This window comes from Neodiprion fabricii, chromosome 1 (genome assembly GCF_021155785.1).
Source record: "Neodiprion fabricii isolate iyNeoFabr1 chromosome 1, iyNeoFabr1.1, whole genome shotgun sequence".
NCBI lineage: Eukaryota > Metazoa > Arthropoda > Insecta > Hymenoptera > Diprionidae > Neodiprion > Neodiprion fabricii.
This window is the reverse complement of record NC_060239.1, coordinates 13,800,708-13,818,277: the sequence shown is the minus strand read 5'-3', so window position 1 is coordinate 13,818,277 and position 17,570 is coordinate 13,800,708. Positions and strand designations below refer to the sequence as shown.

Genomic DNA, 17,570 nt, shown 5'->3' with positions numbered 1-17,570 from the left:
AACGAATGAATATGTTGAATTTGGATGAAATGCCCCATATATACACCCAATCCACCCAGTGTGTGTTAGAACGTTGGGGTTAGTCGCTTGTGGCCGACGGTGTGTGGTGTGCGTGCGTCCGTGAGCCGAGCGTTTTGCCGTGTGGGTATGCCGGCGCAACTACGTTCTAACTCGCCTACGAGCACCGCACACACGCAAACAACAGAGAACGTGCGATTGTATTATCCACCAAGCATATTTATGATCATCATGTTGGTGTAGCCCTAAAAGAACTCTGCAGCATCGACCGAAGCGATGATCACAAAATTCTACTTCTCGATTCACCGCTACGTTTCAGCGCCACTCTGGTGGGATCACCTAAGGCCGTGGTCGAAAATTGACTCACAGTACAGTCACCAATCTTTTAACTCTTCTGCGTTGCCGAGTTCATGGACAGCTCTGTCTCTGTCCTAGGGAATTTTTAGTACTGGCAGTCAATTTACGAACACGGCCTAAAACGCGAGCGTTGGACGTCTCCCTACTCATCTCTGGTACTAACACTGGCAACACTGCTTTTGTTAGGTATATCGATAGCCGCTTTCGGAGTCGATAACATTGTCGATAACAGCAATAAAATTTTGTAGCACAAGCCGTTCAGAGATTCGTCTCCTTCGTGAAAAATGGCGCTACTTGCGAGGAAGGTCTGCAAGGTTCTGGCTCAGGTATTTCTAACTTATTTTACATAACGATTGACAAGCATCGCTCAAAATGCAAACAAAGTTTTTAATTGATGAAGGGTTCACTGATTCCATAGATCACCGTGGAGAATCAATCAGACAATTTTATACGAATTTGGCATTAATCTGAAACTGATAATTCATTTTGGAGTCTACTTAAATAAATTAAAAATATAATTAAATTAAGACCAAATCAGCTCTCTATCAACACTCGCTTCTGTCACAGTTTCGACCAACAACCTTGAAATAATTTTGCATCTTGATGCATTATATTTGCTACAATAACTTATTTTATTACATATCTATTTCTTCTCTTCCCCAATTCCAAACTGGTCCCTGATGTTGCTTTGAATGCATCAACTTTATGCATGGATTCTTGGTGCTTTAGGCTGCCCCAAAAGGCCCAGTAGCCAGAACATTCCATCTGGGAGTTGTACATCAGCAGGACGTAGTAAGTAAATTATTTCACCATCGTGTAATTTAGCAATTTGAATATTACACATTAATGTTTCTGCTATTATTTTCAGGGTGTGCAAAAAGAATCAAAAACAAAATGTACGCTTATTCCCGGAGATGGAGTCGGACCAGAACTTGTCTATTCTGTTCAAGAAGTTTTCAAAGCTGCAAATGTGCCCATTGAATTTGAAACGTTCTTTTTGTCCGAAGTCAACCCAACATTGAGTGCTCCTCTTGAACGAGTCTCTGGTAGTATTGCTAAGAATCGTGTTTGTTTAAAGGTATTTACTTCATTACTTTTTATGAGATATTATTTGCTTGCTGACACTAAGTTTATTACAACCAGTGCTTTTTATTTGTCAGTTTTATTAACTTAAGCACAACTAACATTTCAGTTATGCTACTGCAAGTTGAATTCGCAACTTATATTAAATTTTTATTTTACATCAAGTAGAATTGTGTGTTCATCTTTTCTCTGTGATTTGAATCAGGAATAAGTTTCGTTTTTTTATATGTTAGCGTACTTTCAAGTTATTCATTATGCACATAATGAATGTCACAACTTGTCAATTCAGTATAATAAGAGCAGGTTCTTTTCAGTAGAAAGGTTACAAGTTTATGTTAAAATTGACAAAGTACGTTTTATTTGGATATCTATCACATACTTTTCAATTTTCTGAAGCAATTTATATGCGAATTACAACAGTGATCCTATCTGATAAAATATGTGCCATTTTCATTCATATCAGTTATCTAGAGTATACGTAGACGCAATAAACTTTGGTATACCATATGAGTGGCAATACGGTGGCAACTGTTTTATGGCCAAGTGCTCCATTGTCGGCTCCTTATCTGATGTACTTTTTGTTTCATGTTTATGTTTTAACTCGCCATGATCATTTCCATTGCAATAATTTCTGCGTAACGTAGGACTTTCTTCGATAGAACTACTAAGGATACAGAAGACTGGGGAGAATTTTTTTATTCACCTCCTCTATAATGCTACACTGGTAGATCTAATCAGAACGACAATTAACCCCTGACAGGCAATGATGGTAAAATTTCGGCCCTAAGAATCTTGTTGAACACCTTCAACGTTCATTTTTATTTGTTTAGTCCAACTTAATTAGTTTCATAATACAACCATTCATACGGAATTGTTTGAACATTAATTTAAAAAAACAAATCTTGTTAGCTTTATTAAAAAGTGAGATATTCGAAAGTAATTTCCATTGACTATTTTTTACACTCATTGCCACGAGAGGTATACGGTTTGGATATTTACCTGTCACGGGTTAAGGTTGTGAAAACGCAGAATTAGTCATTACATTTAAATACCTATTAATACAATAAAATGGTTTGTTGCAGATGTAAGAGGCAATGAAACACGTATTTTATTAACTGATATTTAGTTGAAATTAAAAAGATCGGCGTCTTTCCGCCTGCAACTACCATTTTGTTTGGTTCATCTACAGGGTATTTAAAGTGTGACAGAGCAATAGTAGTCAAACTATTGATGATACTCAAAAAAGTTTCAGATGGAAGTTACATTGTTCTAGAAGGCCGTCATACTGGACCATCTTATTTCTTTTTTGGTGGAGGTGCTGAAGCTTCGTCAAGGTCAACACCACATTTTTTTTCTACGACATTATTACTGATTGAGGCAAATTTGGTGATCTACAACACAAGGTCATTCTAGGCATGCGAAGTGTGACAATAGTCGAAAAATCAAATCAAATCAAAAGAATTATTTTCAAAGGATTTACTAACCTTGGTTTGTATCTACCTACAGAAGATGCTCAAAGTGACGACCCTCGACTTGTGAACAATTGTTAATTTACTGATGAAAAGACCATCTAACTTCAGCTAACATTTGTGGTGTAATTTCAGTACATGCTCGGTGTATTCTTCCTTTCATATCGTCAGGCGTGGTAGGTGCTACCGCCATTACACTTTCTCTGACAAAAGCCCATAAAAAGTAATCAAGTGATGTTGGGTTAAGCTAGGTATCTTCTGTGGGTAGACACGAACCAAGGTTAGTTAATCCGTTGACAATATTTATTTTGATTTGATTTGATTTTTTCAACTATTTTCATACATTATGTGCCTAGAATGCCCTTGTGTTGTAGATGACTGAATTTGCCTCAAAGTCAGCAATAATGTAGAAAAAAAATACATTGTTCCGTTTAAAAAAGTGGTGTTCACCTTGACGTAGCTTCAGTGTCTCCACCGAAAAAGAAATAAGATGGTCCAGTATGACGGCCTTCTCGAACAATGTAACTTTCATCTCAAACTTTTTTGAGTTTCATCAATAGTTTGAGTACTATTGTGCTGTCACATTTTAAGCTTTAAGTGTAGCTATATTCTAGACTGTGAAAATTACTTGGACAGAATTTCATTTGAGGATCTTGAAGTTTTCAGCATCCGAACAAACGTAAAATGTTACTCAATTCCTGAATTATTAATAAACAGTAAAAAAACGAAGAAAAGATTTTAAAATATGCATCAGCTAAATGTCTCTTGACAAATAATATTGTTTGTCATGGCTGCATGAAATTAAGGAAATGTAGTATACCATTTAATTTCGACATGACACATTGGGTTGAATTTGGAAATTACGAAAAAATGGAATCAAAATAAAGAAGCAAAAAATTAGTACCCGTGCCTTCAATTTTGCAATGGACTTTAATACAAAAATGATTATGCAATGCATAATCCACTATCAAGATCATGAAGAAACATCTGGCTCTGACAAGGAATGTGTCTCAGGTCGATCTCTTTGATTTTGAGTTCATATATATTATAGTGCATCGAAAATTAAGCGACAGGAATTTTTATTTAATCAGCTGTAAAACACTTTGAGGGGGTAAAAATGAACCTCAAAGCTGGGCATCCAACAAGGTGATTTCTTGATGTACTTGAATGAATCTAATGCTAAAATGTTTCATTCATCAATAGAATCATAAATCATTTTAAGGAGATGAAAATGACCTGCATAGATGGGCACTCAACAAGGTAATTTCTGGATAAAAAAAAATATGTCTTGCTGAGTTTTCGATGCACTACAGCATATATGAATAAAATCAAAATTGGAGAGATCGACCTGATATACCTTTGTTTTGAGATATTCGTATTTAATTTTCGAGTAGCAAGTTTATTCTTATTAAAAGATTCATTGGGATAGCATAAACTAGTACATTTTCGTCTAATTACTGGTAAAGAAATCAATTCATTTAGTGTTGATATTAAATTAAGAATAAAACGAAGACATTAAATAGTGTGAAATTTAATTTTTCAGGGTATTTTGGCAACGCCAGATCACTCTCATACTGGAGAGTTACAAACTTTGAATATGAAACTTAGGCGCAGCTTAGACCTGTATTCTAATGTTGTACACGTGAAGTCTTTGCCCGGTATTAAATCTCGTCATCAAAACGTGGACTGTGTTATAATAAGAGAACAAACTGAAGGTGAGTATTCTGCATTGGAACACGAAAGTGTCAAAGGAGTTGTTGAGTGTCTGAAGATCGTCACTGCCACGAAATCTCAGAGGATTGCTAAATTTGCGTTTGACTATGCAACCAGAAATAATCGCAAGAAGGTTACGTGTGTACACAAAGCTAATATTATGAAGCTTGGTGATGGGCTCTTCTTGCGATCATGTGAAGAGATAGCTAAACTGTACCCAAGGTATACACACACACACACATATACATATATATATATTTTTTTTTATCAATCTATGGAGCATAGACCATTTATATGAATATCTCAATATAGGATTGTATTATACGAGGTTGAAGTTCATAACGAAAGTAACGAAATATTGAAAACTAAAAATGATATGCAACTTTGGAATTAATTTGCAGAAGTTGTGCCTGCAGAATGAATAATATTTTGCTTTATCCAAGCTGTAGTGTACAAGTTACTACGTTTTAACAATTTCGAGTTGCAAAACAGCGATTTTTTAAAAATATTTCATATCACCCACATTATGTACTTCAACATTATATTTAACTATCCTATTTAATTTTTTCTATTAATGTTGTTGTGTCAGATCACTCTATTTTTATCTAAAATAAAATAAGGTTTCGTCTATTTTTATCATAATTTTGTTCTGGATCTACTGATTTACATAATTTGTTCACAAAGAAAAATATGATTATTTTTTTCAGAATTCAATTTGAAAAGATGATTGTTGATAATTGTACAATGCAAATGGTGTCCAACCCACGACAGTTTGACGTTATGGTTACACCTAATTTGTACGGTAATATCGTTGATAATTTGGCATCCGGATTGGTTGGTGGTGCTGGAGTTGTTGCTGGCGCCAGCTTCAGTGCGGAGTGTGTTGTTTTCGAACCTGTAAGTATCTTTTACAGTACTACCTTGTTATAAGAGAATATTAGGGTGATTAAGGGAATAGGATTCCAATAAATTCGTTATCGAAGTGTGTCCCAACTACTGCCTGGAGAGATTGGAAACCGCATGTGTGTGAATGTGTCGATGTTCATCACACTTCTCGTTATAAAAGAATCACAGATATGTACACGAATTCGATGACTAAACACGTATCATTCGCGAAATCAAAAGTTAGGAGACCTCAGGTACACAGGTAGAGTGGGGGAAGCTATAAAACTAGCTCAAGGACAACGAAGGGGAACTTTTTTTACAACGAGGACTCTTATAATTGGTACTACTGTAACTGGTTATGAAAAATTTATTATTCTGAACGCTTCTCATTCTCCAGCACAGGCATATTATCACTGTGAAAACATTGCCATGATTAAAGAATTCATAATGAAATTGTCATTGATGTTCTTTACTTTTAATTTACAGGGTGCGCGTCACACGTATTCAGAGGCTGTGGGTAAAAATGTGGCAAATCCCACTGCCATGCTTTTATGTTCTGTCAAACTTCTAAATCACGTTAATTTACGAACTTATGCAGAACAGATCAGAGACGCTATTAATCGTGTATTGAACGATGGAAAAGTCCGCACCAAGGACTTGGGTGGACAAAGTTCTGCAACTGATTTCACAAAGGCGATTATTTACAGCCTCCGTTAGTTTGATATTAAATTTTGTTTAATATTACTGGACAACCTAGACCTCGCAGCACTTTACACGCATTTAAAGCTGCAAAAAGATATTGCAAGTTTGATATTGATCGAATATTAATGACATAGTTTGTGCATAGCATAAATATTCTCGCTTATATGTGTAACTTGTGCTCATTATTCAATAAATTATCTCACTTTGTAAAGTATTATTGTAATATTAGAAAGGAATGTTGATAAGTCTAGGTTGATTATCAATATGCAATATTTGTATATAACTATCAACTGATTATGTGATATTCGGTCAAAAACATAGATCTTTGACTTGAAATATTCATGAGACAGAGAATGCATGATCAAGATCTTTGCTTCTATAGTGCATTATTCAATTAATACAGTATTGTCGATTACCTTGTGAATAATACTAGGAAAACCAGAAGCGATGGAGTAGTAATTTTGTCAATAGGTAAATAATTGGTATAGTCCAATTTTAGATGAACACTGTTAATATACGTGAATTGTACAAATAATAAATTATTGTATATCCGATTTAAATTACAGTTTGTTTGTCGGTACTTATGTACAAAACGTTGACAACTCGTACCTCAATGCTGAAAAAGCGATCCAATGTAAAAAGTCTACTAGTTTTGCAATCCTTAGTATCCTTCCTTGCCAAAGTTGAAAGCTGAACACGCTCTAGGGAATATACAGCAATATATTTATTATATAATTATGCATAAAAGCAAAGGCCCGAGTATGGATTATATAGGTATGCACTACGTGACAAAATTTTCGATGGTACTTCATTTTGATTGTCACAATCTGCATTCTTTTCCACTCAATACCTATAAAATAGATCATTCACAAATTCTCAAAAGATCATTTTTCCAGTTGATCTAGTATCTTACCATGATTTACTGTAAGAAACGTCTTTGCCGAGTCCACTAAAACCACCAAGGATTTTTTGCTTTATTGGTAAGGCAAGTCAAAACATCTGAGTAAATTTTCCTTTTCTAAATGATGAATTTGAGCATTCTATCTTTAGAACATGTTTCAACTATTTTCGCTGTACTAGCAATTAGTGAGACTAGTTGATATTTTCCTAGTCTCATTCTTTGGTTCAATACTTTTATTATCTACTAATATTTTTTTGAATACTGTTGGAAAGTATCTCCCCTGCATATGCCATTTATTATTTTCACCAGTAGCCATGTGGTATAGATATGACTTTATACACATAGGGTTTTACCTAGTTTTAATTTCTCTATCATACTATATCCTAATACTACAATGAACACTAATTATTACTTCATTGCTAACAAGATCCAGTAACGTAAACTGCTCGACCTTGTCTTGTTTGACCGGCACTTCTCTTATCGATATTCTACCTTCAAGTTTTTGCACACATTCACAAAATATTTGCTAAAGCTATCTGCAGTATTTTTTTTTCTACCACAGTTTTATGTTATCTAGAAATTGAAAGTATACTCCTAATATGAAATTTACTAATTACGTTCTTCCATAACACCCTACTTGTTCCAACTAGGTATGCGATCATTTTTGGATTTATTTTGTTTTTTTCTATAAATTAATTTACACGGTTTACAATTCTTTTGATTTTTTATTCAAACTGCACTATTCACGTTTATGGCATCCTTAAAAATCTTGTCCCTTACGTTAACTAACATCAGTATCCCTATGGTGACAGACGTTTTTTCTTTGTGTAGTGGGATTCAATCGCTTTCTAAATTTCTCTAAGTTCCTTTGCTTCTCCAATTACAAATGTCACATTTGTATTAACATCATTTTGTCATTTTATCTCTATTCTCTTGTCGCAGAAGTGTTCTGCTCTGTTCTTTTACCATCTGTTGCAAGGTTTTGTAAAAGTATTTAGTGCATCTTTCAGTTTTGAGAATATAGACAAATGTTTTGCAACGTGGATTTTCAATACCATGGCTAATATGTCACCAACATACTGCCTCATACAAACAAAGTAGTGATTGATGCAGGCGGAAGTTAGTTGTGTTACTCTTGTTGGCTCGTCCACCATGGGTATAAACCTCTGGCCACAAAGTACTTCCAAGTATTCTGGCAAAAGACTGTTTTGGTCCAACAAATTCATATTTATGTCGCCCGTCAGTACTATTTCAGTGTTTTGTATTTTTTTTTGGATCCTTCAGATCTATGTCAAGACAGCCATGCTGTTCTTGTGTGAGTAGATTGCTATTCATCCGTGTTGATTTAGTTGATTTATAAAGTACAATTAATAGCATATTTTGGATTTTCACAACTTTTACTTAATATCACAATACGTTTTCGTTTATTGTATCTTGATTACAGCAGATTGAGTAATTGCTTAGGAAGTATGAACTCAGCGTTTCGATAATCAAGGTTTTACAGAAAATCATTATATCTAGGTGTTAATAGTTTTCGTACAGAAATCCCTCTGATTCTTCAAAATCTTTATCAATATTTCCAGTTTGTAGTTGCTGTGCTTCGAGCCATTCACTAGTTTGTAACAATTACAGCTCCCAGACCTGCTGGCATGCTTTTACGCATAGGAGTAGCACTATGATGGTATTCACTGTACTAGTAACATCTACTCATATTTATGTATTCGTATACTTAGTATCTATCTCACACAATGCAAGCAGAACTTTTTGTTAATTTTGTATACATCCCTGGTGAGACTACCGCAAACACAGGTGTAAAATACGGATAATGGAAAGACGGATTTTCAATTTTCTTCAATGTGACCCACCATCTGAATAAGCATATAAAAATAATGTGATACAGAACGTTGAGAGAGGGTGTTCAAAATTTTGTTGATTTGTCAGACTTATGTGTTTTCAAACTAATTTTTTATACATTCGAACTAGTGTAATCAATACTTTCTCGTGAGCTTCAAATTGTTTATAGTAAAAACTGAAAAAAAAAAAAAACAGTAAGCTTACAGAAGGATCAGTTTAGAGTAGAGGCAATGTTCATATTCTTATCTGGCTTTGCATTTGTAAGAAAAGTAATTGACACGTCTCAAATTACAGAATATTCAGATATATGGAGAACATACAGGCATGTACAGTGCTATTGAGGTAATGAACATAGCATTAAACCAAAATAACCCACTACAAAAGCTTCCCTCTTCAACAAATATTGACCAAAATTGCATATGAATTTTAAAATCATCTTAGAGCATTAGGTGTAGAGAGTACTATTTTATCGTGCTATAATGTTATATGTATCATGTAAAGGTATCACACATGAGATCTAACAAAAACGTTATTGTCAAATAAAAATCCCATTTAAAGAAAGTTGACAAAAAGCAGTCAATATGGTAAAATCAAATTTTATTCGCTTGAAAACCCAAAAACTTTCAAGCTTCCAGCATCCCTCTTTCGATCGTAAGTGTCTTTATCGTCACACGCATATGCCAATAAATATTGTTTTGGATGCCACGCCACCGTAAATGTTGCAGCTTCAACCGGTATATCGGCAACTTTTTCTCCCGTTTCTACCTCTCCAATGTCTATGACCAAGTCTTCAGAAGCAGCTGCTAGGAGTTGCCCATCATGAGAGAATGAAATGGTTCTAACAGGCCATTCCAATCGAGAAAATGTCCTTAGGCAACATAATTCATCAGCATCCCACAGAGACACTAAAGCATCAGCTGACCCTGTTGCGAAGTAACGACCAGTAGGGTCAAATTCAATGCAAATGCATGTCCCTGGATGAGCTTTGATTACATGCAGTAGTTCTAGGTCCGGATAGCTTAGAATATGAACACATCCCTGACCATTTGTAAGATAAAATGTGTCCGAATCTTTGTTCCAAGATATTTCATTGACTTCAAAGTTGAATTGTTCCTCGGCACGAATTTTCATTACTCTTGCATCAATGAATGTCACTAAATCCTCCTTGTTGCCAACTGCTATTGTGTTACCATCAGGCGACCAAGATATATTGATGTTTTCACCCCGTGTCGCAATATTTGCTGTGCATTTTTGAGATCTTGTGTCCCAAATACGCATGGTTTTATCTCCACTTGCAGTTGATAGTAGCTCAGGGTGAAATGAGTGCCAACATAATTGATCCACGCTTCCTCCATGTCCGCGGAACGTTGTCTCTTGTTTCTAGAACAAAGGTTTTTGTATTTATACAAAATGCTTTTATACTGTTTTTAAGTGTGTATTGCATGGAGCTTGTATTTGTAAATTTTTTCACTTTATGGGTTCCATGGATCATAAATATACTTGTATAGTTAATTCCACAATTTATCACCTGCATTGAATAATAACTCTATATTGTAGTTAAATTGAATACATATATTGCATCAAATTTATGAGATTGAAGGTAGTATCAAAATATTTCAGAAAAAATCGCTAGCTTGCAACTTTAGAATTGCTTAAAATGCGATGAATGGAAAATTTTATTTATTCATTTATCAACGACAGTAATTTGCAAATAACAAATTTCGAATCAGAAACGAAAACGTTTCTATCACAGATTTTTATGAGAAATATATTGTTAGCCTATGAAGCAATAGTCCTGGATGACCCTGTATACCTAAAAACTTTCGATTTATATCAAAATGTTCTAAAAATACTAACTCTAATGAGTCAAAATAAAGTGACTCTTTATGCGGTCAGTGAAGAGTAAGCACAACATAGTCTTAAACTGCAGAGGTTCATTAAAGTATATCAAATTTATAATACATAAACACGTAAACGCACAGCGAGCTTATACTCACCAAACGATCGGTTCCAAGAGAAAAAATACAAACACACTTGTCGAACGAGCCGGACGCCAGTAGTCTCCCGTCACAGCTCCAGCCAACGCTGTGTACCTTTGCTGAGTGGCTTTGTTGCTCTTTGATTTTGTTATGTGTTTTAAAATAACTTGTCAACTCGTCGACCCGGCTATTCGACGCTGCCATGTTTATTTGACACAGCTGACCGCACAGCATTGCCAACCTATCAGGCGAACAATTCTTTGAATGGCGCCAAAACAATTCTTTAAAATTCTTCGGGAACCCAGTAAACGTTGACTGAGGCGTTGACTGTAGATTATAAGGACAGTTACCCCTGGGGTCCCTGGGTAAATTTTTGTGTATCAGTTTTCGGATGGCTTTCGGCGGGCAAGTGTGCCCATGTGGGCCCGGGAGCGTAGGAGGTTTCTGCTCTATCGACTCTACGTAACAGGCTCGTGCCGACATTTGTAGCAGCCAAAGTATAGTCGGTATGAAAGCTTAAGATTGAGACGGTACGAAGTGAGTACGTAAAACTACGTAGCGACTGTAAATGTTAGTACCATATCTTTATCGACACAGTCATTATTTTATTCCAATAATACGGACGGATGTGTCTTTTTAATGTGACATAATTTTCCTGAAATCGCTTGCCCTCATTTCTCTGTATTCGACCATAATGTCTTGCAGAATTACATACAACGAATTATTTTAAGACATGAAAAGTTGTCATAATTATCGAAATAATTATGTTTGTTACAATCATTATATAAAAACAACAGTTTTGATTCCTGGCTCCGTCGTTAATTTTTCAAATCACCAAAAATTTTCGAATTATATTCTCTAGCATTTTTCTTTCCGCTAAAATAGATATAACGTATTTTCATATCACTTCATAGACGGCCGGGACCGTCTTACGTGGCTTTTAACAAGTAGTGTCATATACTTGTAAACATGTCACATGTATACAAAGATCTATAATTGTGATTTTTGAGACGAATTTCATAATACATATTTATTATTAATTCATTAGTTATTCATCTGAATTGCATGATAAAATAGATCATGCAATAGATTGTGACGTAAATACTTCAAACTTATAATTGTGATTACTGTTTTCTACATTGATGACGTACTTGTGTTGTCAGTTATTAGCTACTCATTTGCTCACAAGGATTTCCATGGGACGCCACGAGGAGGCCAACTGACATTGCTCTCCCCCCCCCCCCCCCCCCCATAGGTCGATCGGCTCGATCATCCCCGTGAGGAGATGCGAAACCGCGACTTAATAACGTCGATCAGTTCGATCATCTCCGTGAGGAGATGCGAACCCGCGACATAGTAAATTTAGTCTATAGTTACAAAAATTCTATACGCGCTGCATAGGTTTCTCAACTTTTGAGTATAGATTTTAACGCGGATAAAGTTGTAAACAAGCTGTCGACGATGAAGATCGCATGTTTCGTGTTCAAACCACCCACTACACCTACTTTGGTTCACAGCGGCTTTCATGTAAGGGAAGAGCTCATCTTCGATATCATATTCTCCCCTGATTTTCGGATAACCTACATCGAAAGCCGCGTTTATCAAGTTGACACAAACGAAAGTTCCGTTGTTGCTACGCGCAAGTTTCCGAAATCGTTTTCCTCTTTCGTTTCGTACGCCCGAAAATATGTAAGTATTTGTCTTGGCTGACCTAGTACTGGATTGGATTAGAGGACTACTTCCTCGCAAAGTTGACATCCAGTTCTTTCTACGAATCTTTTTGTGATATAACCCGCAACGTATTCGACTGCGCAGGACATTAACGTTTCGTCGGTGGTATGTGACGCGCTTGCTTCGTCGACGATTCTTTCTACATCGACGAGTGGTTCCTCGTCGATCTGTTCATTCAATTCGCCCCAGTAGAGAAACGCGCTAGCTCCTACTGAGTTATTTCCTATCGAGCCAGTCTGCAAAGGCACTCGGACATTATTGGAGTGCCTCGTCCTCGTCGTCTAAGCAGTTTGCAGATTTGGCGGGCTTCATTAAATTCAGCATGATGAGCTTTTGGTAATTCAGGCGGAATTGTTTTGCGGTAGGGTTTTGATTAAAAGTTCCACCATAACAACGGATCATGGAAAACATATTTCCAATGGGATTTTGGTTTAATCGCGATGTCATTAAAAATTTTACTCTTTCGAGTTGCAAATCTTTGAACAACATTAGGATTGCATTAATGGTCTGTCGAACACCATTGAAACACGGAGGGACTTTTTCGCCCTTGTCTGTCAGTTTGCGCCAGTTTGCAGATTTGCCGAACATGATCGATAAATTCTTGCAAATATACGGTTTCTGGTCGGACAACGCGCATCGATGAGGATTAGCGTCATTTGGAGACCGGGTATTCAAATTATTAAAAGAATCAGTCATTCAGCAGTGTGAGAAATTGAGCAGTATGCATAGCCGTATTGATGTTGATGTAATTATTCGTTGCAGCAGCTGATAGCGCTGCAGAAAGACGATTGCTAAATACCTACCTGTAGCGCTAATCGACAGTTCATCCTTTGGAATGGCTTCGGGTAAATATGTCTTTCAGACAATTTGCACGCTGCCTTCGTTAATTTGTCTTTTTCTAGTTCCCACAAAGATCGCAAGTCTCTCCAAGAAGCTGTACTTTCAACGTCTAATCGAATATCATATCTTATTAGTTGATTACGGAAATTTTTAAATACATGTGGAATGTCAAACATTGCATAAATTTTCTGGCCGTTTCAAATGAAATATGGTTCGTCTGTGGAAGCCATTCTACCGTATTGGTGCCTTGAAGCGTTGACGACAGTGCACCAACTAGGTGCCTGAACAAACAATCCACGAACTCGGTGCGCTACAGTAAAAGAGGGTACTCAGTGTCAACCTGTGATTTAACCAAGATATGGGGTCTTGCGAAACTCAAAGCTGACGTCAACTCGTAAGGCGAATAAGGCATGTAATCGACTGACTCCTATTCTTTTCGAGAACAGGTTCGCCGATTTTTTCGTAGGTAGATTTGACCTCAACCAATGAGCCCTTGATTTTGCCGCCATATCAATTTAACAGCTGATTGTTTATAAAAATGTTGAAAAAAAAAATTGAATTTTTAATTTTAATTTTTTTTCTATCGGCGTGAGGAAAACATGTTTGATATAAAAGTAGTGGGTCTTTTCTTCGTGTATAAGAAAAAATTTTTTTTATTTCAAACATAATTTTTAGTTTAGATGCAAAATGTAAAAAACCAGCCAGTTTGTTTTTTTTTTTTAAGAGTGAACCACTGTGGCCGCCATCTTTGTTGGCGACGGCAGAGTTGACCGGTGTTCAACGTAGGAACTTCCGCGGTCAGGAGCGTATATATACGCAAAATCATCGATGGTGCCTTCGGGGTCCCAAATTTCTGAAATTCTCTTTGACGAGAATATGTGGAGAACAATAATTCTTTGGTATCAAAAACTGATTCAGTTGTAACGATGTATCTTTTTTTTTGCTTTTATTTCTGTGTTGTATTCCGGAACAGAAAACTACTTCACATCTAATCAACGCGATGATATAATAGCATGTGTACACAAAAATCACATCCAACAATTGTTAAATGCATTTAATCAATATCATCCACGGATTAAATTCACACATGAAATAGAAGCAAACGACAAAATTGGCTTCCTTGACACCTGAATTATTAATTACAAAGGAGCAGTTTTGACTGACTGGTATAAGAAAGAAACATGGTCTGCCAGATATGTAAACGTTCATTCACACCATCCGCTTCAGTTCAAAAAAGTGTAGCAATAGGCTTAAGGTGCCTGTCCACGTGAGAGTGAATTCTGAGAGTTACTCTCGAAAATAGTCTCACGACTGTTTCTACGTAAGAGTGTTTTTCCGCGAGTTTCACTATCGAGAGCAGTCCAGACAGTGGCCGGAGAGTTACTGTCGCAAATTACTCTCAGGACCATGTCCACTAGAGAGCGTCGGCAACTTGCGAGCTACGCGTCACGTCAGTCTTATCCGATATGGCTTCTTATAAACGAGCTGCAGCAGCGATGATAGTTGTGCTCGAAATTCGAGAAAGACTTAACAGAAAAAAAAAGTTACTGGGTTAAATCGTGGGTATCACGGAGGCTGCAACTCCGTGTAACTAATAATCTTGTGGGCAAATTGGAAATAGAAGATGCATGTCAGTTTCGAAATTTCCTCCGAATTGTATTTTTTAAATCTCTGTTACGGTATAGTTCAGATTTAATTAATGTTCCAAAACGTCTCATTTTTTTCATACATTTCAATTAAAGCATATGTATCGTCTTTTGTCCAAGTGCGTCGTGCCATTGTAACATTTCTGAGAGCACTGTCACAGTACGAACCAGGTTCGAAACTCTGCGAGTAGCTATCCGATAGCGTGTTCGAACTTGACCACTGGCGAGTATTGCTCTCGAGAGCGACTCTCGAGAGTTTTACTCTCATGTGGACAGGCACCTTTACTAGACAGATGCATCAAACTAGCTGACGTCCAATTCAGAAAGAAAAATTTTAAAGTAGTACGAGAAACTCTGAGAAAAAACGGGTATCCAGGCAAATTGATCAGGCATTTACAAGAACAAAGAATCCACAAACATTATAATAGTTGCACAGATGCCAAACCGGATAACATTGATGCCAGTGGACCAAAAAGGAAAAAAATGTCTTGGATCAATTCCTCTCATTGATGGCCTATCACAAAACATTAAAAAGATACTATCGAAAGAGAGCATTAATGTTTCGTATAAAATTACTAACATTTTGAATAATATATTTACATCTTTAAAGTTGAAAACAGCCATACTAGAACAAACTAACATTGTATAGAAAATTAAATGTAAAGATTGTGACAAATGTTACATAGGTCAATTCTCACAGTATTTCAAAAATAGAATAGCAAATCATAAATATGATCTAAAACGCGTGATCCTGATATATCTGCTCTGGCTGAGCATTCTTTGGTTGAAGGGCATAATTTCGTTTTTGAAAATGTAAAAATAATTGACAAAGAAACCAACTGGCACAAGAGGCTTATCAAGGAAATGATACACATATCCAAAAACAATACTGTCAACAGAAGTACTGACATTCAAAACCTGAGTCACCTCTATTCTGCCATCACTTAAAAATTGTCTTTATAAATTGGCATAAACTGTTATGAAAACAATTAGGCTAATCCACCAAAAAATATGTAAACAGACAGATGACATTCAACGTTTGTTGTTAATTTAAATATTAAGAAAACAGTTAGCTTAGTAAATGTAAGTTGGTATTCACTTCCATTTCGGACACTGTGCAATAAAAATCATGCGTGTTAAGGAATGTCGATTTATGTGAGTAAAAACTTTTTTTAAATTTTCAAATTTTCCATTGTAGTTTAAATAATACGATAAATTATCACACTCGACATTTATGTATAATAACAGAATTGAAAAATAGTTTGACACAATATTGATAAATAATTGCTAGCCGTTCGATGTTTTTAACGTGACAGTTATTGATCAAATGTGATTCATGTAAAAATATGTGACTTTTTGTATATTAAGGAAACCTGATAATGGTAGGCAGGGTCTGCCGAAACGTCGTATAGAACAATAAAATTCTTAATGCTTAATTCGCATCATTTCAACCCCGACCGTCATCCAACGAAATGAAATAGCCATAATTATCTACACGGGCACGAACTTCAAACTCATCAATAATCAGTCAAGGCAGGTTAGCAATGTAAGCGAAAGCAGAATGATATAGCGAGAGAATAGTATTATCACAGTGCAATGATTCGAATATACCTTAATTAGCACAACGAGAGCGGATGAGATTTGACCCATGGGGTGGGACACGTGGTGTGTGTCGTCGCCAATTTCGAATATAGTCAGAGAAAGCGGGGCTCCTAGTCAACGACTCTCTTGGACGAAGGAGGTGCGGAGGTTCGCGTCTCCCGTAATCGAACATCAGATACAGAAGATCGAGGAACCTCTTATCAAAGCAAAGTGACCATGGAGATAAACATTCGAAACTAAAAATTAAAAAAAAAATCCAAAAATAATTTTTAATTTCATTAAATTCTCATAACAGTAAAAAAATACAGTCAAGGTAATTTGCAGGTACAGTGGAAAATATTACAAATAATAAAGAAAGCAGGAAATATTACATATAATAAAGAAATTAAGAAACACTACAAGTGAAAGAAGGAAGCAAGAAATACAAGTCAATCAGATAATATCAAAATTAACGCGGAGGTTTAGAAATTCAAAGGAACAAGGTACTCGAAGAAATATTCAGGAATTAACCCTTCAGGACATGGGTTATGAGATTTTCTCTCATGCTCAACGTAGATCTCAAATATCTTTCAATATTCAAATGGAAAGACTACTTGAAAATTTTTGTATCTTCCTATAATTTAGTTTTCTAGATACACATTCACTAAAAACTGTTTTTTTTTAAATCAAGATTGCGAAAAAAAGTAATTTTTTGGAGAACATGAGATTTTTTCTCATGGCCAGAGTATTAAAGGGTGAGAGATTTTAGCTTTCGTTTCTTTTCGGCCTAGTTCGGGTCGTTCCGTAGTAT

At 35.9% G+C, this 17,570-nt stretch overlaps 3 protein-coding genes across 3 annotated transcripts in view; 2 read left to right on the top strand and 1 right to left on the bottom strand.

The window, feature by feature from the left end:
- Nucleotides 1-546: 546 nt before the first annotated feature.
- Nucleotides 547-6,787, top strand: LOC124175113 (isocitrate dehydrogenase [NAD] subunit beta, mitochondrial). The gene is made up of 6 exons (XM_046555026.1): nt 547-701; nt 1,105-1,167; nt 1,244-1,453; nt 4,471-4,862; nt 5,348-5,537; nt 6,012-6,787. The coding sequence occupies exons 1-6, from the start codon at nt 660-662 to the stop codon at nt 6,240-6,242; spliced, it is 1,128 nt and encodes a 375-aa protein (XP_046410982.1). The 5' UTR covers nt 547-659; the 3' UTR covers nt 6,243-6,787.
- Nucleotides 6,498-11,474, bottom strand: LOC124175108 (THO complex subunit 3). The gene is made up of 2 exons (XM_046555012.1): nt 10,980-11,474; nt 6,498-10,362 (listed from the first exon to the last, which is right to left on the bottom strand). Exons 1-2 carry the CDS (start codon nt 11,442-11,444, stop codon nt 9,580-9,582), a joined length of 1,248 nt encoding a protein of 415 aa, XP_046410968.1. The 5' UTR covers nt 11,445-11,474; the 3' UTR covers nt 6,498-9,579.
- The window catches only part of LOC124175119 (protein Star-like), a 138,413-nt gene continuing 130,465 nt past the window's right edge, over nt 9,623-17,570 (top strand). Inside the window, exon 1 of the mRNA XM_046555039.1 lies at nt 9,623-9,633. The gene's annotated coding sequence lies outside the window, so the exon portion shown is untranslated. The remainder of the gene's footprint in view (nt 9,634-17,570) is intronic.

What these genes read in the sequence shown, in the direction of transcription:
- LOC124175113 (XM_046555026.1), top strand. Translation starts at nt 660, where the DNA reads ATGGCGCTACTTGCGAGGAAGGTCTGCAAGGTTCTGGCTCAG. An exon ending in TTGTACATCAGCAGGACGTA is followed by an intron (nt 1,168 to 1,243) that starts GTAAGTAAATTA and finishes TATTATTTTCAG; the next exon opens with GGTGTGCAAAAAGAATCAAA. An exon ending in AGTGTGTTGTTTTCGAACCT is followed by an intron (nt 5,538 to 6,011) that starts GTAAGTATCTTT and finishes TTTAATTTACAG; the next exon opens with GGTGCGCGTCACACGTATTC.
- LOC124175108 (XM_046555012.1), bottom strand. Translation starts at nt 11,444, where the DNA reads ATGTCGGCACGAGCCTGTTACGTAGAGTCGATAGAGCAGAAACCTCCT. An exon ending in CTCTTGGAACCGATCGTTTG is followed by an intron (nt 10,363 to 10,979) that starts GTGAGTATAAGC and finishes CCTTTGTTCTAG; the next exon opens with AAACAAGAGACAACGTTCCG.